This window comes from Bos javanicus, chromosome 14 (assembly GCF_032452875.1).
Source record: "Bos javanicus breed banteng chromosome 14, ARS-OSU_banteng_1.0, whole genome shotgun sequence".
Taxonomy (NCBI): Eukaryota; Metazoa; Chordata; class Mammalia; order Artiodactyla; family Bovidae; genus Bos; species Bos javanicus.
The window spans coordinates 64,972,443-64,999,869 of record NC_083881.1 but is presented as its reverse complement, the minus strand read 5'-3'; the positions used below and the strand labels follow the sequence as shown (position 1 = coordinate 64,999,869).

General features: G+C 36.4%; 1 protein-coding gene across 24 annotated transcripts in view; it reads left to right on the top strand.

The window, feature by feature from the left end:
* Nucleotides 1-27,427, top strand: part of VPS13B (vacuolar protein sorting 13 homolog B) — an 804,527-nt gene that overhangs the window by 384,802 nt on the left and 392,298 nt on the right. For 19 of the 24 annotated variants that reach the window (XR_009740672.1, XM_061438325.1, XM_061438316.1 and 16 more), the window contains 2 exons: nt 12,796-12,846; nt 15,977-16,197. The exons of 1 other annotated variant lie outside the window; for it this stretch is intronic. Coding sequence is in view for 22 of the 23 variants with exons in the window: in XM_061438325.1 (XP_061294309.1) it covers nt 12,796-12,846; nt 15,977-16,197 (272 nt within the window). In the remaining variant the exon portion in view is untranslated. The remainder of the gene's footprint in view (nt 1-12,795; nt 12,847-15,976; nt 16,198-27,427) is intronic. 4 more of the 24 variants (XM_061438320.1, XM_061438322.1, XM_061438324.1 and 1 more) reach the window with 1 other exon arrangement.

Below are 27,427 nucleotides of genomic sequence, written 5' to 3'. Positions count from 1 at the left end.
CAAACAAATAATTATTATATTTATTATACAATTAAGATAATAATGCCTGAGAAAAATATTCAGTCATGATTTTGCTTTTACTATTTTATCATGAGCATTTTATATGTACTTAACATCTTTAATCTATTAAAAGTAAGAGAGTTTAGACTTTAGACTTTCACTGTTAAGTATGATGGTAGCTGTGAATCTTTTAAGATGATTTATTTATTTATTTGGTTGCTCCAGGTATTAGTTGCGGCATGCAGTATCTTCAGTCTTTCTTGAGGCACACGAGATCTATAGTTGTGGCATATGGCACCTAGTTCCTTGACCAGGGATTGAACCTGGACCCCCTGCATTGGAAGCTCAGAGTCTCAGCTCTCAGCAACCACTGGGCTGCCAGGGAAGTCTCTTGCTATGGATTTCATAGATGCCCTTCATCAGGTTGAGAAGAATCACTTTCTTCTCAGTTTATTGAGACTTTTTATCATGAGGTAGTTTGGAGTTTTATCAAATATTTTTATGAATCTAATGAGATGATGTGTCTTTTCCCCCCACTTTATGCTATAATGTGATATATTTCATTAATCAGTTTTGCATAACTTATTAAACTAATCTTGGATTTGGTGATATAGACCATGTGGCTGTAGTGTGTCATCTCTTCATATGACACCAAACATAGTTTGCCTTTTAATTTTTTTAATCTATATTCACAAAGGATTTTAGTCTACAGTTTTCTGTCAGTGTCTTTGGTTTTTGTACAGGGTAATACTGGTCTCATTGACACACAGTGAAGTGAAAGTCACTCAGTTGTGTCTGACTCTTTGCGACCCCATGGACTATACAGTCCATGGAATTCTCCAGGCCAGAATACTGGAGTGAGTTGCCATTCCCTTCTCCAGGGGATTTTCCCAATCCAGGGATTGAACCCAGGTCTCCCACACTGCAGGTGGATTCCTTACCAGTTGAGAACGGTAAAGTGTCTGCCTACAAAGCAGGTTCGATCCCTGGGTTGGGAAGATCTCCTGGAGAAGGGAATGGCAACCCAATCCAGTACTCTTGGCTGGAAAATCCCATGGATGGAGGAGCCTGGTGGGCTACAGTCCATGGGGTCACAAAGAGTTAGACACGACTGAGTGACTCCAGTTCACTAATACTGGTCTCATAGAATTAGCTGGGAAGTTGTTTCTCTACCTATGTTTCTGAAATATATTTCCTTTGTGGAGGATTGGCATCATTTATTTAAATATTTGATGGAATTCACCACTGAAGCCATGTAGAACTGGTGAATGATTGTTTTAGTAGGGAAACTTTTAATTTTTATATGCAGCGTGTTTTCCTTTTAAATATAATTTAATGAGATTTTGCGGAGAAGGCAATGGCACCCCACTCCAGTACTCTTGCCTGGAAAATCCCTTGGGCGGAGGAGCCTGGTAGGCTGCCGTCCATGGGGTCTCGAAGAGTCTGACAGGACTGAGCAACTTCACTTTCACTTTTCACTTTCACCCATTGGAGAAGGAAATGACAACCCACTCCAGTGTTCTTACCTGGAGAATCCCAGGGACGGGGGAGCCTGGCGGGCTGCCGTCTATGGGGTCGGACAGAGTCAGACATGACTGAAGTGACTTAGCAGCAGCAGCACTGAGATTTTGATTTTTTGTGCAATCTGACAATCTCTTATTTTTAAGTAGCATGTTTGACCATCAGTATCAGGTAATGATGTATTTTAATTGGTCTTTTGCTATTTGTTAATTGTTTCTCTTGTATTTTTGTTCCTTTGTTTTTTATACCTTCTTTGTTTTAAATGGGTATTCACTTCAGTTCAGTCTCTCAGTCATGTCCTACTCTTCGCAAACCCATGATTCACAGCACGCCAGGCCTCCCTGTCCATCACCAACTCCCGGAGTTCACTCAGACTCACGTCTATCGAGTCAGTGATGCCATCCAGCCATCTCATCCTCTGTCATCCCCTTCTGCCCCCAATCCCTCCCAGCATCAGAGTCTTTTCCAGTGAGTCAGCTCTTCGCATGAGGTGGCCAAAGTACTGGAGTTTCAGCTTTAGCATCATTCCTTCCAAAGAAGACCCAGGGCTGATCTCCTTCAGAATGGACTGGTTGGATCTCCTTGCAGTCCAAGGGACTCTCAAGAGTCTTCTCCAAAACCACAGGTCAAAAGCATCAATTCTTCGGTGCTCAGCCTTCTTCACAGTCCAACTCTCACATCCATACATGACCACAGGAAAACCCATAGCCTTGACTAGATGGACCTTTGTTGGCAAAGTAATGTCTCTGCTTTTCAATATCCTATCTAGGTTGATCATAACTTTCCTTCCAAGGAGTAAGCGTCTTTTAATTTTATGGCTGCAGTCACCATCTGCAGTGATTTTGGAGCCCAAAAAACTAAATTGTGACACTGTTTCCACTGTTTCCCCATCTATTTCCCATGAAGCGATGGGACCAGATGCCATGATCTTCGTTTTCTGAATGTTGAGCTTTAAGCCAACTTTTTCACTCTCCTCTTTCACTTTCATCAAGAGGCTTTTGAGTTCCTCTTCACTCTCTGCCATAAGGGTGGTGTCATCTGCATATCTGAGGTTCTTGATATTTCTCCAGGCAATCTTGATTCCAGCTGGTGCTTCTTCCAGCCCAGCGTTTCTCATGATGTACTCTGCATATAAGTTAAATAAGCAGGGTGACAATATACAGCCTTGACGTAGTCCTTTTCCTATTTGGAACCAGTCTGTTGTTCCATGTCCAGTTCTAACTGTTGCTTCCTGGCCTGCATACACATTTCTCGGGAGGCAGGTCAGGTGGTCTGGTATTCCCATCTCTTTCAGAATTTTCCACAGTTTGTTGTGATCCACACAGTCAAAGGCTTTGGCATAGTCAATAAAGCAGAAATAGATGTTTTTCTGGAATGCTCTTGCTTTTTCCATGATCCAATTTGATCTCTGGTTCCTCTGTCTTTTCTAAACCCAGCTTGAACATCAGGAAGTTCATGGTTCACATATTGCTGAAGCCTGGCTTGCTTAGAAAATTTTGAGCCTTACTTTACTAGCATGTGAGATGAGTGCAATTGTGCGGCAGTTTGAGCATTCTTTGGCATTGCCTTTCTTTGGGATTGGAATGAAAACTGACCTTTTCCAGTCCTGTGGCCACTGCTGAGTTTTCCAAATTTGCTGGCATATTGAGTGCAGCATTTTCACAGCATCATCTTTCAGGATTTCAAATAGCTCAACTGGAATTCCATCACCTCCACTAGCTTTGTTCGTAGTGATGCTTTCTAAGGCCCACTTGACTTCACATTCCAGGATGTCTGGCTCTAGGTGAGTGATCACACCATCGTGATTATCTGGGTTGTGAAGATCTTTTTGTACAGTTCTTCTGTGTATCCTTTCCCCGTCTTCTTAACATCTTCTGCTTCTGTTAGGTCCATACCATTTCTGTCCTTTATTGAGCCCATCTTTTCATGAAATGTCCCCTTGGTATCTCTGATTGTCTTGAAGAGATCTCTATAGTCTTTCCCATTCTGTTGTTTTCCTCTATTTCTTTGCATTGATCGCTGAAGAAGGCTTTCTTATCTCTTCTTGCTATTCTTTGGAACTCTGCATTCAGATGCTTATATCTTTCCTTCTCTCCTTTGCTTTTTGCTTCTCTTCTTTTCACAGCTATTTGTAAGGCCTCCACAGACAGCCATTTTGCTTTTTTGCATCTCTTTTCCATGGGGATGGTCTTGATCCCTGTCTCCTGTACAATGTCACGAACCTCATTCCGTAGTTCATCAGGCACTGTATCTATCAGATCTAGTCCCTTCAATCTATTTCTCACTTCCACTGTATAATCATAAGGGATTTGATTTAGGTCATACCTGAATGGTCTAGTGGTTTTCCCTACTTTTTTCAGTTTAAGTCTGCATTTGGTAATCAGGAGTTCATGATCTGAGCCACAGTCAGCTCCTGGTCTTGTTTTTGTTGACTGTATAGAGCTTCTCCATCTTTGGCTGCAAAGAATATAATCAATCTGATTTTGGTGTTGACCATCTGGTGATGTCCATGTATAGAGTCTTCTCTTGTGTTGTTGGAAGAGGGTGTTTGCTATGACCAGTGCATTTTCCTGGCAAAACTATTAGTCTTTGTCCTGCTTCATTCCGTATTCCAAGGCCAAATTTGCCAGTTACTCCAGGTGTTTCTTGACTTCCTACTTTTGCATTCCAGTCCCCTATAATGCAAAGGACATCTCTTTTGGGTGTTAGTTCTAAAAGGTCTTATAAGTCTTCATAGAACCGTTCAACTTCAGCTTCTTCAGCGTTCCTGGTTGGGGCATAGACTTTGATTACTGTGATATTGAATGGTTTGCCTTGGAAACAAACAGAGATCATTCTGTCGTTTTTGAGATTGAATCCAAGTACTGCATTTCCAACTCTTTTGTTGACCATGATGGCTACTCCGTTTCTTCTGAGGGATTTCTGCCTACAGTAGTAGATATAATGGTCATCGGAGTTAAATTCACCCTTTCCAGTCCATTTTAGTTCTCCGATTCCTAGAATGTCTACATTCACTCTTGCCATCTCTTATTTGACCACTTCCAATTTGCCTTGATTCATGGGTATTATAGTATACCATTTCATTTCCTCCATTGATTTTTTTTTTTACTATGTATTAAATAATGATGGATCTAAGAATTATTTTGTGCGTTTGAATTTATCACACTCAACCTCAGATATACTTCAACTTAATTTTGCTAAATTATAAAATAATTATTTGAACATAGTTCTGTTCTCTCTTCCTTTCTGTTCATAGAAATATTATGTCTGTATGTGTTGTAACCCAGTCGTATAGTTTTATTTCTATTGTTCTGTGTAATTAACTGCTTTTCTTTGCCAGTCTCCAGTTTGTTTTCAGTGAGAGCTGCTCCACGTGTAGATGTATTTTTGATGTTTGTTGGGGAAGGTGAGTTCAGTGTCCTTTACTCTTCCATCCTGTTTGATATCCTCCTCGAATACCACGTTTTTTAATTCATCTATTGATAGACACTGAGCTTTCTTCTATATGTTGGATATTGTGAATAATCCTCCTCTGAACATTGGGGTACACGTATCTTTTTCTAGTGGTCTTGTTTTTATTGGATCAGTACCCTGAAGTGGAACAGCTAAATTGTGTTGTAGTTCCATTTTTAATTTTTTGAGGAGCTTTCATACTATTTTCCATAGTGTTTGTACCAATTTACATTCTCATCAACAGTGCACAAAAGGTTCCCTTTTGTCTGCATCCTCCCCAACACTTGTTATTGATGGTGTTTTTGATAACAGCTGTTCTGACAGGTGTGAGATGTCATCTCATTGTAGTTTTTATTTGCGTTTCCCTAATGGTTAGTTTTGTTGAGCATCCTTTCCTGTGTCTGTTGGCCATCTGTATGTCTCCTTTGGAAAAATGTCTATGCAGGTCCTCTGCCCACTTTTTAAATTAGATTGTTTTTATGATAGAGTTACTTGAGTTGTTCATGTATTTTGGAAGCTGTGGATTCGCAGTTTCTTGGAAGGAATGTAGCCTTGGATTATTCCAACTGTTTGACATTTAAGCTTCTTTACTGAAGCTCTTGACAGTGTGTTTGGTTGTTTTTTTTTTTTAAATGAGTTCTAGCCCTCATTGATAATTTTGTAAACTTTTAGTGATTCCTTTAATGCCTTTCCACTCCCTATAAAAGCTGTTAGAGACCAGTTTCCCTCCTGGCTCAGATGTTAAAGAATTTGCCTGCAATGCCAGAGACCTGGGCTTGATCCCTGGATTTGGAAGATCCCCTGGAGAAGGGGAAGGCAACCCACTCCAGTATTCTTGCCTGGAGAACTCCATGGACAGAGGAGCCTTGTGGGCTACAGTCTATGGGGTCACAGAGAGTCCGACAAGACTGAGTGCCTGATACTTTCACTTTCATGCTTTTCTCAAGGTTATTAAAGAATGAAAGGTTTCACTAAATAATGAAAGCATTGACCATTTCCCATCCAAAGAGGTTCCTGATGCAGGACCTTTATACTTAAAATTCACCTTCTAGAATATTTTTTTTCCTAAGTAACTTCATGCCTTTTGTCTCTATGAAATGCCATTTTACTTGAGTGGCTTTTCTTGACTATCCTATCTTAAACTGGCAGCACTCCGTTCTATTGTCCTGCTTAATTGTTTGTAGAACATCTACAACTATCAAAATACTATATTTCATTAAGATATTAGTTTATTATCCTTCTTTCCACAGCTAAAATGCAAGATCCATGAAAATAGTGAGGCTGTATTGTTCACTGCTCTCTCCCTAGGTCCTTGAATAACATTTGTTTTTACATTTAAAGTTGCTTAGCTGTGTCCAACTCTTTGCAACCCCATGGACTATACAGTCCATCGAATTCTCCAGGCCAGAATACTAGAGTGGGTAGCCTGTCCCTTCTCCAGGGTATCTTCCCAACCCAGGGATCAAACTCAGGTCTCCTGCATTGCAGGCAGATTCTTCACCGCTGAGCCATAAGGGAAGCCCAAGAATACTGGGGGGTAGCCTGTCCCTTCTCCAAGGGATTTTCCTGACCCAGGGATCAAACTGGGGTCTCCTGAATAACATCTAGTATATATTTATTTCAGTAAAGAACTTGTTTAACAAGTGAATCTACCTTACCTGAAATAAGTCTTTAGTCTGCTGTCATTGCTTAGGACCAACCAATTTTTATTCGTTTGTCCATCTCTGTCCAACCATCCCTCCCTCCTTCTCTCCTATCCTTCCTAGCTTCTTTCCCTCCTTCCTTCATAAAGTAAATATTTATTGAGTGCATACTATATTCTATGCACTATATTTTTAAGTAACTTGTTTCATAAATTATGTTTCGTATTTAAATGCCTGTCATATAAAAATGCTAACATTTCTTTCAGCTTACTCAGTTAACAGAATAAACCTGTTACATGGAAATCCAATGGAAGACTTTTAACCGTTGATATTCATTGATTCGTTTTTGAAATTCTTAACTTCTGGAATAACCACTTGCCTTGATTCATTTTCTGTGAATAATTGCTGCTTTTTTGAATATCTTTTGTGGGCTCTTTTTTCTATATACTTTGTTCTTCACAAGTATAGCTTTAGTAGATATTCTTATCTAGGTCTATACTTAACCTATCACCTTTTCACTGATGGTTTACAAATCTATAAGATTTTCACATATCTGACTTCTTTGTTTCTTTTTTATATCCTTAGGTATCTGTTTGACCTAGATTGTCCATCAGCTGGCAGTGAAAACATTATAGAATATTGTGTTAGAGAGTAACAGCTATTTTCAAAATTTGCTCTGTTCATTAATTTCACAGCTAAGTCCCTGATCACACCTGTCAGCTTTAGCATGTTTTTAAATGGTTTCACCTGAGCTCCAGAGAATGGAGCCATATTTGAGGTGCCAAGTTATGGAGAAACATGATCTCCAGGACTCAGGTTTTCCTCCATACTGTTCCCTTCATTTTGAGATTTTCACAAAGTCATTGATTCAGATTCTTCATTTAGAATTTGGAATAGTTGTTTGAACTGAAAGAGTATGTCATCCATGAACTTCCTACCTTTCAAAAAAAGTATTTAAACAGTAATACTAAATATTAAAAGAAGTGAAATTTATCAAGGCTTTACTTTTCAGATTTTTACAAAATACTTTTTTCTCCTTACTTTACTCATTATTCTTGTCTTTCCTTTTGTCACTAAGTTCATTCTTTTACTATAGTGAAGTAGTCCTCTCAATTGCAGTGAATGGAAACAGAATGGGTTGGCTTAGCGCTTCATGTGGAAACAGGAAAGAATTTAGGAATTATAATTTCTCCTCTAACAAAAAGGGGTAGTTAGAGCGCTCATTCTTACTGAAGTCTCTGGTGCGAAATCCAGCTCATTCTTCTGTGCAGGTAGTATTGTCAAGAAACCAGTTTATTAACTTAAGTAAATTGATATGCCTACTCTTAAAGTCAGTCGTGTAAAATGAACACACACATGTGTATCTTTTGTTCCTAACAAATGCTTATTTATTAGGAGAGTTATTTGCTATGTAGCAAATAACTTTTCTGTATTAGTCAGTCTTGGTTTTCGTCTAATAGCAGTAAACAATTCTTTTGTAGAAGTCTTCGGAAGGTCCTAGATTTAGGTCAAATTGACTAAAATGACTAGCAAATCTTTTCTGTATTAGTCAGTCTTGGTTTTCATCTAATAGCAGTAAACAATTCTTTTGTAGAAGTCTTCGGAAGGTCCTAGATTTAGCTCAAATTGACTAAGATGACTACATGTACTATGCGTTGTGTTAAGGAAAATGGTAAATGTATTCACTATTTAGAATGTCTGTTGTAAATCTTTTAAATATTTTTATTATTGTTGTAAATATATCTGAAAATGTTTTGAAAAATGAATCATGTCTTAAGCATGTCTTAAGTTTGAGAGTACAGTTTTGGTAAAATACGTATTCAAGTAAATAGCTTAATAAAGGATAATTGACTATTCAGTTATTTAAGAAAAACCTAACATAGAAAACAACCAGTTAACCATAGAAAACAATACCCTATATTTATTTTTAAGTTATAATCTATATATCACTGAGAGTTGAGACCCAAGAAATATTTTATGATAATGCTTCCTTAATTATGTAGTTGTCTTTATATAATAATTGAGGTGAGGCTTACCATTAGTTAGTGGTAAATCCCTTTAGAAAATACATAGAATTGTAGTATCTCTTGACAACCTATATAAACTGAGGGTATATCTTGTTAGTTGACCATATGACCTTAAACAGAGCATTGCTATAATTTTGACATTTCTTTTAAAACTGTTAAGTAGTTACTAATATATTAATTGCTGGAAGGACAGCGTGAAGCTTTGAGATTATTTTAGTTTTTTAAAAGCAATAATTGTTCTGGTTTTGCATTGTTTATAATTGCAATCATAGGTTTTAAAGACTTAGAAAACAACAAGTATTATATGTCTTTATGTAGTAATGAAATGTTGATGGTTAATTTATTATTAAATCAGTAATAATTTTCAGAAATGAATAGTACTTAGCATTGAATGCTTGGATTTCTAGATGTAAAGAAAATACTTCTCTAATTTGAAATGAATTATCTATTTTTTCATTATTTAATAATCAGGTTTTAAATATAAATATTATTTTTTTAACTTTCATTAGTTTATACATTCAATACACTTTACATTTTCTAATAGAAAGCAATGTTGTCTTCTAAATGTAGAAATTTGGTTACAGAGCAAATAAAATTATACCTTGCCCATTTTCATTTCCTTTTCTTCCAGGCATTTCAGCAGTTCCCTTCTGCCAGGAGAATTGATTAGGTTTTCTATTTTTTAAATGCCTTCATTACTCAGACATTTCCAATTTTTAAATTAACATCATGTAGAATTAAAGAAAGTCTTTTATCTCAACTGTCTTTATTTTATTTTTTTTATTTTATTTTTAAACTTTACATAATTGTATTAGTTTTGCCAAATATCAAAACGAATCCACCACAGGTATACACGTGTTCCCCATCCTGAACCCTCCTCCCTCCTCCCTCCCCATACCATCCCTCTGGGTCGTCCCAGTGCACCAGCCCCAAGCATCCAGCATTGTGCATCGAACCTGGACTGGCATCTCGTTTCATACATGCTATTTTACATGTTTCAATGCCATTCTCCCAAATCTTCCCACCCTCTCCCTCTCCCACAGAGTCCGTAAGACTGTTCTATACATTAGTGTCTCTTTTGCTGCCTCGTACACAGGGTTATTGTTACCATCTTTCTAAATTCCATATATATGCGTTAGTATACTGTATTGGTGTTTTTCTTTCTGGCTTACTTCACTCTGTATAATAGGCTCCAGTTTCATCCACCTCATTAGAACTGATTCAAATGTATTCTTTTTAATGGCTGAGTAATACTCCATTGTGTATATGTACCATAGCTTTCTTATCCATTCATCTGCTGATGGACATCTAGGTTGCTTCCATGTCCTGGCTATTATGAACAGTGCTGCGATGAACATTGGGGTACACGTGTCTCTTTCCCTTCTGGTCTCCTCAGTGTGTATGTCCAGCAGTGGGATTGCTGGATCATAAGGCAGTTCTATTTCCAGTTTTTTAAGGAATCTCCACACTGTTCTCCATAGTGGCTGTACTAGTTTGCATTCCCACCAACAGTGTAAGAGGGTTCCCTTTTTTCCACACCCTCTCCAGCATTTATTATTTGTAGACGAAAGCATTTCCTCTAAAGTCAGGAACACGACAAGGGTGCCCACTTTCACCATTACTATTCAACATAGTTTTGGAAGTTTTGGCCACAGCAATCAGAGCAGAATCCAAATTGGAAAAGAAGAAGTAAAACTCTCACTATTTGCAGATGACATGATCCTCTACATAGAAAACCTTAAAGACTCTACCAGAAAATTACTAGAACTAATCAATGACTATAGTAAAATTGCAGGATATAAAATCAACACACAGAAATCACTTACATTCCTATACACTAATAATGAGAAAACCGAAAGAGAAATTAAGGAAACAATTCCATTCACCATTGCAACGGAAAGAATAAAATACTTAGGAATATATCTACCTAAAGAAACTAAAGACCTATATATAGAAAACTATAAAACACTGGTGAAAGAAATCAAAGAGGACACTAATGGAGAAATATACCATGTTCATGGATTGGAAGAATCAATATAGTGAAAATGAGTATACTACCCAAAGCAATTTATAGATTCAATGCAATCCCTATCCAGCTACCAACAGTATTCTTCACAGAGCTATAACAAATAATTTCACAATTTGTATGGAAATACAAAAAACCTCAAATAGCCAAAGTGATCCTGAGAAAGAAGAATGGAACTGGAGGAATCAACCTACCTGACTTCAGGCTCTACTACAAAGCCACAGTTATCAAGACAGTATGGTACTGGCACAAAGACAGAAATATAGATCAATGGAACAAAATGGAAAGCCCAGAGATAAATCCACGCACATATGGACACCTTATCTTTGACAAAGGAGGCAAGAATATACAATGGATTAAAGACAATCTCTTTAACAAGTGGTGCTGGGAAATCTGTTCAACCACTTGTAAAAGAATGAAACTAGAACACTTTCTGACACCATACACAAAAATAAACTCAAAATGGATTAAAGATGTAAATGTAAGACCAGAAACTATAAAACTCCTAGAGGAGAACATAGGCAAAACACTCTCTGACATACATCACAGCAGGATCCTCTATGACCCACCTCCCAGAATATTGGAAATAAAAGCAAAAATAAACAAATGGGACCTAATTAACCTTAAAAGCTTCTGCACATCAAAGGAAACTATTAGCAAGGTGAAGAGGCAGCCTTCAGAATGGGAGAAAATAATAGCAAATGAAGCAACTGACAAACAACTAATCTCAAAAATATACAAGCAACTCCTCCAGCTCAACTCCAGAAAAAATAAATGACCCAATCAAAAAATGGGCCAAAGAACTAAATAGACATTTCTCCAAAGAAGACATACAGATGGCTAACAAACACATGAAAAGATGCTCAACATCACTCATTATCAGAGAAATGCAAATCAACTGTCTTTAAATCAATTTAATGCTAAGTGGTTTGGGGAAAAAGTGTCAGCAGTTTTGGCTTATTTACGTTTGTAGAAAACAGTGTATCTGTTTCCAAATTGTTAACCTTTGCAATTAGCAATAAGATATTCCTGATTCCACTAATCATATATGAAATAAAAATCTACCTGAGTGGTACTGTATTGTTGGACATGGGGAAAGACATAAGGAGTAGAGGAAGGCACTTTTGTTTTTGTTTCTAAAGATACTTGATGAAGATTATGAGAAGAAAGAAAACAGAGAGAGTGTCTCTAATATTAACCAACTTTCTTCATTTTCCATATTGATGTTTATAAGGTTATTTACCTAGGCACAAAGTATATACACTTTTTCCTGTAGGAAAGTACAGTATCTTTAGAAAGGGAAAGACTGATTCTCTTTCCAGAATATCGATCCCTGCCCACCAATATTGAAGATTGTAAATTACATGTATATAATCAGGTCTATATAAATAGTCACTGTTCAGTGACCCCAACATTGATAATAAGATTGTCAAAATGTACATATATAGGTTTTTGTTTTTATTTTTGTTTTGCTCTAGATAGTGCTTTCTTTTGTTATCCAAATCGGTCCTTTATTTTACGCTTTGCGTTGTGCAAAACCAGCAATGTGTGATACTGTGTAAGGAAATCCATACCATGTAATTTTTATAATTTCACTTAGTTTTAAGTTACTATTATCTAATCAAGTTCCCCTTCCCAATTGTTGACATGTATCACATAGTCTCACATTGAATTTATTTATTAATTTTGTCCTAAAGCTTTGTCATATTCACTCTCTTTTACATTTTTTTGTACAAAGTAGTTCAGTATTTGATTATCATTTTTCTGAGAATTAATTTATGACTAATCTTTTCTCTGTTGATAATATAGACGTTTTACAAATTCACACAGAAATGGAACTGTCAGCCTTTTTTCTTTTTCTTGTTTTTTAGACAATTGTTAGACATTTTCTGAATTCTTCCAGCAATAAATAATTTTTCTGAAATAATCTTGAAGGTCTCAGAATAGTACATGGTCCTGGTCTGTCATGATCTGTCATATTTTAACAACTCCTCATACAGTATATTGCCAGTGTTGTAAATAGATGAGGTGCTTTTATTTATTTATTTATTTTTATTGTGTGTGTGTGTTTAAAAGGAATAGTTGTGCAATAATGATGTGTTATGTTTTGGTTATTTTTTCACAGTGATTAATTGTGGGGATGTTTGTCATTACACATTAAGATCTCATCTTCTAGGTAAAATGTGCTTTTTAAAATAGATTATCTGCTTGCTAAATAAATGAATGTAAAGTATTATGTTAAAAGGTTCTGTTTAAGACTTAGAAAATGGTATACCAAATTTCAACTTATGGTCTGATTCCAAAGAAGAAGCAGACACATATCTAAGGTAGTACCAGTGTCATTTGGAATTCTTTTTTTCAATTTCATGAATTTAAGTGTGGTGTTTTTTAATCCAACATAATCATCATTTAGCATTTCTTGGATAACATAAAATTTGAAAGACTATATATAGCTCTCTACCAATTTTAAAATATGTAGCTTGAAATAATTCCAAAATATTTTAAGACAATTTGGCAAAGCCTTTATTTTGTAAATAGCATGGAAACTTGTGTAGATTTTTAAACAATTTCAGAATTAGTTACAGATGATTTAAAGTTGGTCATTCTTCTTGAGGGCAAAATATTTTAAGTCTTATGACAGGCAGAGTACCACAGTGCTAACCACATATTATTATGCAGTTTTCATCATTTCCAAATTATTGTGGACTGTTGTGTAGCTACAATTATATTATTATTCGAGTCTCAACTTGAAAGTTTCCAGGTTTAATAGTATTAGCTTCTTGATTAAGACATTTTGAATGTTCAAACCTACGAGAATCTATCTTGTAGTACCCCTTCAATATCACCATTCACTATTCAAATGCGTATTTATAATTTTAATATACATATCTTGAACATGATCTACTTAGTTATTCACTTAATCTTTTCTTTTTCCTTACCAAAAAAATAATATGAACCTAAAAGTACAGTATGATCCTAGTTTCAACTCAGTTGAAACTAGGCCAGTTTCATGGCTCAGTACTCATGGCCAACACTATAAGGGAGAAAAAAAGGACATAGAATAATGGTAATAGTGTATATTCCTGGGAGTAGCAAGATGGAAGGTGAATTATGACTGGTTTTGACTTTTTTTCCTTTATATATTTTCTAAGTTATTTTCAGTGAGGTACTAGTACCTCTCTAATTAGAAGATAAATATTTTTAATTTGTTTTGAAACAATCCAGATTCTTGAAGTCTGTATTATCCTATTTCTGTTGACAAGTCTTGTTTGACTATGCTAAAGCCTTTGACTGTGTGGATCACAACAAACTGTGGAGAATTCTTAAAGAGATGGGAATACCAGCCCACCTTACCTATCTCCTGAGAAACCTGTATGCAGGTCAAGAAGCAGCAGTTAGAACCAGACATGGAACAACAGACGAGTTCAAAATTGGGAAAGAAGTACATCAAGGCTATATACTGTCACCCTGCTTATTTAACTTATATACAGAGTACATCATGGGAAATGCCAGGTTGGATGAAGCACAAACTGTAATCTAGATTGCCAGGAGAAATATCAACAGCCTCAGATAGGCACATGATTCTACTTTAATGGCAGCAAGTGAAGAGGAACTAAAGATCCCTTGATGAGAATAAAAGAGGAGAGTGAAAAAGCTGACTTAAAACTCAGCTTTCAAAAAACTAAGATCATGACATCTTGTCACATCACTTCATGTCAAATAGGGGGAAATGTGGAAACAGTGACAGACTATTTTTTTGGGCCCCAGTATCATGGCGAATGGTGACTGCAGGACTGCAGCAATGAAATTAAAAGACTCTTACTCCTTGGAAGGAAAGCTATGACTAAAAGCAGAGACATCATTTTGCCGACAAACATCCGTATAGTCAAAGCTGTGGTTTTTTCAGTAGTCATGTACAGATGTGAAAGTTGGAGCATAAAGAAGGCTGAGTGCCAAAGAATTGATGCTTTCGAGCTGTGGTACTGGAGAAGACTCTTTGAGTTCCTCCAACAGCAAGGAGATCAAAACAGTCAATCCTGAAAGAAATCAATCCTGAATATTCATTGGAAGGACTGACGATGAAACTGAAACTCTAATACTTTGGCCACCTGATGCCAACTGACTCAATGGAAAAATACCCTGATTATGGGAAAGATTGAGAGCAGGAGCAGAAGCAGGCAATAGAGGATGAGATGGTTAAATAGCCTCACTGACTCGATGGACATGAGTTTCAGCAAGCTCTAGGAGATGGTGAAGGATAGAGGAGCCTGGGAGGCTACAGTTCATAGGGTCACAAAGAGTTTGACAACTTGGCAACTCAACAACAACAACATACTAACAAGTGCTAGTAGTTTTTCAGAGTCAAAAAGACAAGTCATATGAACATATTTTCCATCAAATTGGCATCATAGTATTCAGTGTATATAAATGTTCTAACACAAGTACACTTTTAAATTCTATTTCATGAAGCATTTTACTGGTAGCCACAATTGTAAAAAAGATGGCTTATCTCATTAATTTATACTGACAGTTCTTTTTTCTGATAAATTTATAAAAGAAAAAAGTTTAAAACAAAAAAATTTTGCTCTTAACCTTGAAATGTATGAGTACTTATTTTTTAAATCAAATATGTGTGTGTGTGTGTATGTATATATCCTTTTATACGTATGTAAGGGTATCCAACTGAAGATGTGGATATGCATCCTGAGTTTTAACCTGCAGAGATTTCTGATTAAGTAGGTCTGAAGTAGAAACCAGGAATCTGTATTTTATATCAGCATCTTCATGATTCTGATGCAGAAATTCCAACAGACCATAGTAAATTATTTATTTTTCATTATTCTGCAGTCAGATCATGGGCCACATTTAGTCCATTTTCTTAATTTAACACATTTTTTATGGTCTCCAAGGTACATACATCCCACAAGTTGCACTGTGCAACCCACTAGTAAACCAGTGAGGGAATACAAAGTTAGAACTTGTGTTTACATTTTTATCTCATTCCTTAATTTCTATTTTTTCTTTTATAATGTACCTTAATTATTGATATAGTAGTATGTATAATACAAATATTAAGAAGTAACCCTTCTATAGCCTGTGAACTATTTAACATGTTGGTCTATGATACAATGTATGTTTTTTTATGATGCCATATTAAGTGTTTTCGATTTCAAATATTGATAGTAGACAATATTTGATAATATTTGATAGTAGATAATATTGATAGTAGACATCTTAATATCAAATGACAGTTAACTATATTTTTGTATGTCTGCCTCCCTAACCCCTTTTGTCCCTATTATCAGGTGATGCTTTTCCTTGGACAATCAGCTTGCATCATTTCAGCATATATACCCTTTTTGGAAAACAAGTGACACTTTGCCTAGTTGAACCCATGGGTTGTACCTCTACACTAGCTGTTACATCCCCAAAATTGCTTGCTACAGGACCTGATATGAGGCATTCATTTGTTGTCTGTCTGCATGTTGACCTAGAGTCACTTGAGATAAAATGCTCAAACCCCCAGGTAGGTACATTTGATTTATGAAAGGAAATTTAAAATAACGTGATTTAAGAACAATTGTTACCCATTTTGTTGAAGGGTTTCTTTCTGTTAAGTGTCCTAAATTATTTTTAAGAAGGCCATCAAGATCAGAATGGTTAGATTAAGTATTGCTTTGAAGTTCTGTCAAGTTTTGTAATTTAAACTCTTCTGAAAATGTAATGGTGGCAGCATAAATGCATTTTTTGGCTGATGGAATGAAATCAGTTGCAGATGTAAGGTTTTTAAACAGTGAAGAACTACTTTACTGTCAGATTGGAAGAGTCTGTTGAAGTGATCACATGTAATTTCTAATCAGATTCTCACTCAGAACTTCGTTTGCTCAACATGTAGTATTTTTATTTTAAATCACTGTTGACTGTTTAAAAAAGGCATTTGTTAATCATTTAACATTCCAGTTGGAATAGACCAAACATGTATATTTGACAGTTTTATAATTTAGTATGAGCTCAGGTTTCTTGGGTTTGTACAAATTATTAATTGCATACAATTTAATACTTGTTTCTTTGACCCCAAGCAAACTCTAATATAATTTCCACTCAGATTGTCAATGTTGAATAATATTTGAAATTATATTTTTAAAACAATGCTTTAAAATTTTTATTGCATTTGACAGATTAATGTTGATAAATCTTTGTTTATCCCAGCATTAGTAGTTACAAGCCAGTTTTAAAAGTGTCTTTCTTTTAAATTAATTAGTTTTTTTTAAACTTTACAATATTCTGTTGGTTTTGCCATACATTGACATGAATCTGCCATGGGTGTACATGTGTTCCCCTGGGTCATCAAAAAAATATAAGTGTCTTTTAAAGTGGGTTCAAATATTATTCTGTGTTTTATAGAGCCTCATTACTGATAACCATTCTCCTCCTTTCTCCTCTTCTCTTTGCCTCACTCCACATACTATATATTAAACAGTTTGGCTTAATTTTTATATATATTTGTGCATTTTGACAAAATCAGACCTGCTAATATCTTGGTGATGGCCTTATAAAAATGCATATAGTTAGAATTATGATAAAGCAGATATATTAAACTAATAGCTTATCCAATATTACAAAAGTAATTTCTTTTATAATCAGGGAGGCCTGGCATGCTGCAATTCATGGGGTCGCAAAGAGTAGGACACAACTGAGCAACTGAACTGAATAAATCTCTTTGAACATTAGTAAATACACCAGTTTAATAGCCATTTGCCATTCTATTATGACCCATAGTGGAATAAAAGAGAATAATTATGAAATGACTTACCCTCTCAAATTATTCTTTGAATGCTGCTTCTGATGGTTCTTGAAACTCATCTCCTAGCAGAAGAAAAACTGTTCTTGGTTGAGTTTTGTCCCCCATAAAATATATGTTGAATTCCTAACATCTAGTATCTCATTGTGTGACCTTATCTGTTAATTGGATAGAGATAATCAAGTCAAGGCAGAAGTAAATGGAGAAGGAAATGGCAACCCACTCCAGTATTCTTGCCTGGAGAATCCCAGGGACGGGGGAGCCTCGTGGGCTTCCGTCTGTGGGGTCACACAGAGTCGGACACGACTGAAGCAACTCAGCAGCAGCAATCAAGTTAAAATGAAGTCCTTAGGGTGAGCCCTCATACACTGTTGATATCCTTATAAAAGGGAAAATTAGATAAACAGAGGAAGTTGATGTGAAGATACAGAGGGAGAGTGCCTTGTGAATGGAGACAGAGATTGGACTGATCCAGCTGAAAGCCAAAGAACAGCAGAATTGTTGGCTACAATCAAAAAAATAAGAGGCATGAAGGAGTCTTCTGAGTCCCAGATCATGGCCCTGCTGATACCTTGTATAGGGACTCTCTATTATCTCCAGAACCATGAAACTATAAATTTCTGTTGTTTTAAGCCACTCACTTTCTGATACTTTCATATGCCGGCTCTAGCAAGCAGATTGTAGAGAGACAGGTTCACTTTTGGTAGATCCTTTATCACAGAAGGTGTTAAATGGGGGAAAATAGATTTAGTTTAGTTCTACCATAGTAACAGAAGCCCACCTTGGCCTATCTATCCTATTAATTATTTCTGTATACTCCAGGGGAAAAAAGCAAAAACTAACAATATAAATTGATGTTTCCAATTTGTTTTTTAAATAATTGAATTGCAAAAAGGACTTAAAAACAGCTATTGAAATTTTCTTAATGAGGTGTAAAGGAAAGGATACTGAAAGAAAAAGTTAAGAATTCATAATGGAGAAGTAAAGTATAAAAACAAATTGGATTTGAGAATTGAAAATACAATATATGAAAAAAAAATACTGTCTAAGGTTACAGGTGGTCTGCATGTGACAGAAGAGTCACTGAACTTGAACATAGAGCATAGAAAGTATTGAATTTGAAAAACAGAAAAAAGATACTTTAAAAAAGATCAAAGCTTAGTGACTGTGGGACAAAACGTTCAAATATATATGTAATTGGAATTCCAGAAGGTAAGGAGAAAAAGCTGGAGCCTGAAAAATATTAACAAATAATTGTCCAAAATTTCAGAAAGAGGTAGGCTTTTACGTATTCAGGAAGTTCACTTAGTCTCAAGTTTATCTTTGAGAATAAACTCAAAGGAAAACCTGTTTGGAGACATTGTGATTAAAATACTGAACCGAGAAAGACAAACTTTTAAAAAAACCTTGAAAACAGCTACAAGAAGATACATATATACACTTTAACAATGATTTGAATGACTGCAGATTTCTCATTATAAATGATAGACAACAGAAGACATTGGAATAATACATTTAAAATGCTTACAGAAAAGCACTCTCAAGCCAGTGTGTGTGTCCACAGAAACAAAAGTGAAATAAAGACACTGTACTGCTGTTGCTGCTAAGTCGCTTCAGTTGTGTCTGACTCTGTGCCACCCCATAGACGGCAGCCCACCGGGCTCCCCGTCCCTGGGATTCTCCAGGCAAGAACACTGGAGTGGGTTGCCATTTCCTTCTCCAATGCATGAAAGTGAAAAGTGAAAGTGAAGTCGCTCATTCGTGTCCAACTCTTAGCGACCCCATGGACTGCAGCCCACCAGGCTCCTCCGTCCATGGGGTTTTCCAGGCAAGAGTACTGGAGTAGGGTGCCATCGCCTTCTCCGAAAGACATTGTAGATGAGGGAAAACTAAGAAAATTTGCTACCAGCAGCTCTGCTTTATAAGAAATACTGAAGGAAGTTCTATATGTTAAAAGGGAATGATACTAGATGAAAACTTGAATCTTCAGAAATAAAACCACCAGAAATAATAAATAGCTTAATAAATCTTTCTTAAAAGCTGCTTTAAAAAAATATGTATGACTGTTGAAAGCAAATGTATAACACTGACTGCTAGAGCTTTCAATGTATATAGATATAATATACAAGAAAATTTCATCATTAAGGGAACCTATAGTGGTTTTTAAATTTCTAAATATCTCATGAAGTGTTACAGTGTAACTTTAGATTGTGAAAGTTTTTATGTATGTATTTTAGTTTCTTAGTGAAGTGAAAGTCCCTCAGTCGTGTCCAGGTCTTTGCCACCCCATGGACTATATACAGTCCATGGAATTCTCAAGGCCAGAATACTGGAGTGGGTAGCCTTTCCCTTCTGCAGGGGCTCTTCCCAACTCAGGGATCAAACCCAGGTCTCCCACAGTGCGGGTGGATTCTTTACCAGCTGAGCCTAAAATAAAGTAAAAATACAAAGAAATACAGCCAAACACCAATAGATAAAATGAAATACTAAAAAAAATTCAAATAATCTAAAGAAAGGAAGACATGATAACAGAGTTACATAACACAGGGTGGAAATAGAAAACAAAAAAATAAAATTACAGGGCTGAACCCAGTTTAACAAGTATTATGTTAAAGGTTATGATCTTAACTGGTGGAGTGTTAGACCAGGATTCAGCAGATTAAGGCCTGTAGGCAAATTAGACTACGCCCACATTTTTACGTATTGTCCAAGAATGCCATCATACTGTGCGTGCATACTAAGTTGCTTCAGTGGTGTCTGACTCTTTGCGACCCTTTGGATCATAGCCCACCAGGCTCCTCTCTGTATGGGATTCTCCACACCAGAAGTACTAAAGTGGGTTGCCATGCCCTCCTCCAGGGCATCTTCTGGATCCAGGGATCGAACCCAAGTCTCTTACATCTTCTGCATTGGCAGGTGGGACCACTACAGCCACAGAATGAAGTAACAGCAAGGGAGAACACTATGGCTTAAGAAGTATAGAATGTTTACTATTTGGCCATTTACAGAAAATTTGCTGATTCCTGGTCTAGCTGCTCCTAATAGAGTAGTGATAAAGCAGCACTCTACTATACATTGCATAATAGGGAAACACTTGAAATATTAAGAAACAGAATATAAATACATGTATAGGAAAACGTACAAACAGTATAAGAAAGATGGATTTGTTTATTTTAACACCAAATAAAATAAACATAAAGGAGTGTTCTCAGAGATAAAGGAAATGAAAGAAAAATGGACAGAATTAAAGGAAAAAATAGGTAATTCTATTTATTCATATTAGGAATTTATCCCATGTCTCTCAGTGATTGTTAAAGAATTAGATGAAAAATAAATAATTGGAGATATAGAAGATATGAAAAATACTTGTGAACCCACTTTCATCTAATTAACGTTTATAGAACACTATTCAACAACCATGGAATGCATATTATTTTCATATATACATGGTCTCATTGTATGAAGAGAATTAAAATCAGTATATTAACCATAGTCGAATTGTATTAGATATCAATACTTAACTAGGAAAACTATAAATATCTGGACATTAAACAATAACTCATAAAGGAAAGTGAGAAACCACAGTTCAGTTCAGTTCAGTCACTCAGTCGTGTCCGACTCTTTGCGACCCCATGAATTGCAGCACGCCGGGCCTCCCTGCCCATCACCAACTCCCGGAGTTCACTCAAACTCATGTCCATTGAGTTGGTGAAACCACATGCCACACGTAATTGCAAAATATTGAATTGTTTTCCACTAAGATCAAGAAAAACACAGGATGCCTTCTTTCATCACCTGTATGTCATACTGACCATCTTAGCCATTGCAATTAAAAAGAAATAACCAAGCAAAAGAAATAATAAGACTAGAGATGAAAGAGGTAAAACTCTCCCTTTTTTCATATGATCAAATATGTTATAGAAATTCCCCGAGGAATTAAGAAGCTATTACTAGGACTAATAAACTTATTATGATTGTAGAAGACAAGATTAATGTCTAAAAACCAATTGTATTTTTCTGTACTAGCAGCCAAAAATTGGAAAATGGAATAATGAATCAGTTCCGTTTACATTGATGCCAGTAAACGTACACAAATGAATTTAACAAAACATGTCCAAGATCTCTACCTTGAAAACCACAAAACACTGCTGAGAGAACTTGAACGTCTAACTGGAGAGAGATACCTGTTCATAGATTAGAAGACAACATTGTTAAGATGGCAGCTATCCTGAAATTGACCTAGATATTGGGTATAATCAGGTTTAAAAACATTTTCTCCTTGAAAGTATCATTAAGATAGCAGAAATCCAGACATTTGGAAGAAGTATAGCAACACCTTTATCAAACTGTTACCAGAATTTTAAGAAATCCTTTCTAATCGATAACATAAAGATAGGGCAATAAATAATATCAGTACACATAATGGGGAAAAGATTAGTATCACACAAGATGTATGACTGGTCAGTAAACACATGAAAAGATGTTTATCGTTATTCATCAGGGGAAAATAAAACAAGAAGACATAACAGTATACACCTATTAGATTGGCTGAAATTTAAAAGATGAAGTATTGTGAACCAACTAGAGCTCTTTGTGTACTAATGATGGGAATTAATAACAGCTTCGGAAACAACTTGAAAGTTACGGGGGGTGGAGGGTGGGGAAAATTACTATACAACCAACCCAGTCATTCCTTCCTAAGTATTTCTTCAGAGAAACAAAAACATACATGCATGCAGAGACTTTTACATTGGTGTATTTAACAGCTTTATTTATATAGCCCCAAACCAAACATCACCCAAATGTTCATTGAAAGTGAAAGTGAAGTCGCTCAGTCGTGTCTTTGCCACCCAGTGGACTGTAGTCCACCAGGCTCCTCCGTTCTTGGGATTCTCCAGGCAAAAGTACTGGAGTGGGTTGCCGTTTCCTTCTCCAGGGGATCTTCCTGATCCAGAGATCAAACCCAGGTCTCCTGCACTGCAGGCAGATGCTTTACCCTCTGAGCCACCAGGGAAGACCCTAAATGTTCATTAGGAAGTGAATTAAATTCTATCCTATCCTATCCATACAATGTAATACTATTCAGCCATAAAAAAGACAAGTTATTGATAAAATGTAAAATTATGGAAGAGTATTACAAGCATTACACTGAGTGAAGGATCCCAGACCTAAAAGTCCTTACTGTATAATTCCACTTACATATAATGTTATGATAATAAACCACTACATTGTGACAGAAAGTAGGTTGATTGTTGCCTGAAGGTAGGGCAGGAATAGGGAAGGAGAAGGGAGTGATAGGAAGGATAGATTATAAAGGGATATGAAGAAACTTTTGGCTGTAATAAGAAAGTTTTTTATTCATAGTTTATATTTAGTAGCAGCTCAGTGAAAGTTGCTCACTCATGTCTGTCTCTTGGCGACCCAATGGACTGTAGTCCATGGTATTCTCCAGGCTAGAATACTGGAGTGGGTAGCTTTTCCCTTCTCTAGGGGATCTTCCCAATCCAGGGATCAAACCCAGGTCTCCCACATTGCAGGCAGATTCTTTATCAGCTGAGCCACAAGGGAAGCCCAGTAGTAACTCTATCCCTACATAATAGACATATATATATATAGAGAGAGAGAGATGGAATCTAGAAAAATAGTAGTGATGAACCTATTTTCAGGGATGGAATGATGACACAGACATAGAGTACACACTTGCGGACACAGCAGGGGAAACGAGGTGGGATGAACTGAGAAAGTTGCATTGACATATGTACTCTATCATATGTGAAATAGCTAGCTAGTGGGAAGCTGTATAACACAGGGAGCCCAGCCTGATGCTTGGTAATGACCAGGAGAGGTGGGATGGGAGGTAGGAGGGAGGCTCAAGAGGAAGGGGATATATATATTTATATATATAATTTATATATATATAATTATGACTGATTCATGTTGTATGGCAGAAACCAATACAGCATTGTAAAGCAATTACTCTCCCATTAAAAATTAAAAAAAAAAAAAAGCTTACTGCTACTTGGAGTTATCTACCAGAGACCTTATATTTTGAAGACTTATTTTAGTATTCATTGTAGCCTTGGAAGGATTATCCTACTCCACATAATCTCATTATCCATAGCTATCCCATCTAAGGATGAATTCTGCTCCTGTTAGTGTTTTAGCCTGAGACTATAAAAGACCCTGATGCTGGGAAAGATGGAAGGCAAAAGGAATAGGGGCCAGTGGAGGATGAGGTAGTTAGATAGCATCACCAGCTCAATGGACATGAATTTGAGCAAACTCTGGGAGATAATGGAGGATGGAGGAGCCTGGTATGCCACAGTCCATGGAGTTCTAAAGAGTCACATACGACTTAGTGACTCAACAACAGCAACTACTATTATTATTAATTTTTTTTCTTTTACTTTGATATATATGAGTATACATATGTGAGTATATATATATGAGTATATATATCAAAGTAAAAGAAAAAAAAATAAAATAGCGGGGCTTCCCTGATAGCTCAGTTGGTGAAGTATTTGCCTGCAATGCAGGAGACCCTGGTTCAATTCCTGGGTTGGAAGATCCACTGGAGAAGAGATAGGCTACCGACTCCAGTGTTCTTGGGCTTCCTTGTGGCTAAGCTGGTAAAGAATCCGCCTGCAATGTGGGAGACCTGGGTTTGATCCCTGGGTTGGGAAGACCCCTTGGAGAAGGGAAAGGCTACCCACTCCAGTATTCTGGCCTGGAGAATTCCATGGACTGTATAGTCCATGGGGTCACAATGAGTCAGACACGACTGAATGACTTTCACTTTCACTTCACTTTCACATGGAATAGTATGGTGATTTCTGTGAGTCTTATTAAAGGTAAGACTGTGGCTCAAAACTAGAGCTCTGGAATATCTCTCCTTTAGATATTCACCTTGTTTAGAATTAAGCTCATGTTTTATTGTTGTTTAAAGCAGTTCTAAGCCAAGTCATCACATAAATAACTTATTTTTGGCCTGGTATTCCCTTATTATGTCTGCTCTTTTCTTTCTGCATTTCCTCAATCACTTGATATCTAGGGGCTCCTTGCTGCTGCTCCCCAAACACCAAAGACTTTTTTTTTCTTTTGAGAAATAAATGAAGGCTGAAAGAACCTCATACCCTGAGAATCCCTTTGTACCCAAAATGTAATGAATTCTATGAATTTAATTCCACTTTTCTTTCTTGATGAGTCCTAACAAACCAACTTCTGTTAAACTGCTACCAACTGCTATATCCAAAATTGATCACAAGGTTGTTGGGAACTTCAAGTGAGATATTTATGAAAATAACTTTGCAAGTTCTGAATAAATGTATAAATGTCATTTTGTATAAATGTCATTTTGATAGTTTAGATTGACTCTGATATAAAATTTGAGATCCTGTATGTCAATTATCTTGAATATCCCTGATGGAATGTGGCAGTATTCCTGAAGGGACTGGAAGCTACAAAACTGTACAGCACTTTGAAGAATCAATTACTCAAAGATTTGTTGTTGATTTTTGTAGTTCGGTTGCTAAGTCCTGTCTGACTCTTTTGGTGACCCCATAGCTCTTCTGTCGGTGGAGTTTACCAGGCAAAAATAGTGGAGTGGGTTGCCATTTCCTTCTCCAGGGGATCTTCTGACCCAGGAATCGAACTTCTGTTTGCTGCTTGGCAGGTGGACTCTACCATGGAGCCACTAGGGAAGCCTGATTAAACAGACATCTGCATAATAAATAGATAAGTTAGATAAGGAAGGTTTGGTTGTTTTTTCTTTTCTTTCCAATTTTAATAAGTCTTTGACTTAAAATTTTAAACCACACTGTCAAACATGTATTGAGAGGATAAAGCAATAAAACACTGGTTAATACACTGAACCAATGGTACAAGTTTGAATTTGAGACTACATGTAGTTTTTAAGTATGGAGGAGCCTAGTAGGCTGCAGTCCATGGGGTTGTGAAGAGTCGGACACAACTGAGCAACTTCAGTTTCACTTTTCACTTTCATGCGTCAGAGAAGGATATGGCAACCCACTTCAGTGTTCTTGCCAGGAGAATCCCAGAGATGGCGGACCCTGGTGGGCTACTGTTTCTGGGATCACATAGTCTTCGGGATCGCACAGAGTCGGACACGACTGAAGCGACTTAGCAGCAGCAGCAGCATAGCCTATTACATCTCCATAGCTCTGGAAATTGCTTCATTAGAAATCTATGAAGGCAAACACATTATGTCTAATCGCTGAACGATTTACTTGAAAACTCTTTACAGAAATGGGCTTCCCTGGTGGCTCAGATAGTAAAGAATCTGGCTGCAGTGCAGGAGACCGGGTCTTGATCCCTGGGTTGGGAAGATCCCCTGGAGAAGGGAATGGCCACCCTCACCAGTATTCTTGCCTGGAGAATTCCATGGACAGAGGATCCTGGCAGGCTGTAGTAGATGGGGTCACCAAGAGTTGGACACTACTGAGCCATTAACAGTTGCAGTTTTCAGAAATACATATACTAAGGAAATGTAATTTTATTAACAATTATTTATTTTATTATTTTATAAATACTCAAAATCTTTGCAAATACTATTTGATATCCTTGTGTGCCAGATTAACCTAAATTTTAATGGTAAAACATGAGACTCCAAATAAACCCCTTTTTGTGAGTGATTGCTTTAGCCTGTATTCCAGGCTCCCTCTGGATTCTGTCAAAATTACAGATGATGACTTGATTTTTTTTCCCTTTAGCAGTGCATTTAGCAGATATTTATTGAGTGCTACATATAGGCTAGAAATGAGGGGGGAAAGATTAGTAAGATAAACACATGAAGAAGGCCATGCCTATGCACATCATAATCCAACTGTTGAAAGCCACAGATAAAGAACATATCTTGAAGGTATGAGAAAAAGAGAAAAAATGACACATTACATGCAAGAGGACTGAATTTTTATTGTTCGCTTACTTCTCATAGGAAACTGTAGGGATCAAAAGATCAACATCATTAAATTATGAAAAATTTGTATAAAGCCTCTCAACTCAAAATTCTAAATAAAAAATATGTAACATTTATGAATGAAGACAAAATAAAAGCAGTTTTTGTATGAAAGAATCTGTCACCAGTAGAACTACACTGTAAGAAATCCTAAAGGAAATCCTTCATGCTGAAGGGAAATGAAACCAGATGTTTGAGCAACTTTTCAAATGTTTATTGGCCATTGAGTTTGCTCTTTTATAAATTGATAGTTCATTTTGTTTACATTAATTTGTATTTTCCTAATTATTAATGCAGATGGACAGATTTTCATTGTTTATTGGCCACTTAATTTGCTCTTTTATGAGTTATTTCATATCATTTACTTAATTTTTCTGTTAAATTTCTTAGCAGTTTGAAGAGCCTCCTTATATTCTATAAATGCAGACCCTGTAATACTGGTTTAACGTTTATGGCATTTTTGGCCAAAAATCTTTAATCTTTCTTAGTGAAGTATACCTATAAAACTTTTTTGGAGGGGGGTGTCCTGGCTTCTAAAGTGTTGTGGGCCCTAAAATACAAACACGTGTTTGTATTATAATAATACGTGTAAGATCCCTAAAATTTCTTTTACTGTTTTTATTTTAAGATTAATGACCCTAAATAAACATGTTTCTTATGAGAGGTTTCTCACTAGCTAATCTGGGGTTTTTTTGTGTGTTAGTTTCCCATTTATTTTTTTCTGAAGTACTTCTTATCCTTTTTTGTGCTATGGACTTCTTTGAGAATGTTATAAAAGCCTTTCCCCCAGAACAGTGTATATGTCTACTAAATTTTACATGCACTGTCAGAAACTTTGTGGACTTTGGATTATAGCCCAGTGTATACGCTTCTTGATTCTATTCAATTCCTCCTTCCATACCATTTTTTAATTTGTTAGAATGACATCAGAAGTGTTTGCAATACACATTAATTTGGTTCATTATTGCTTAGAGCTCTTGA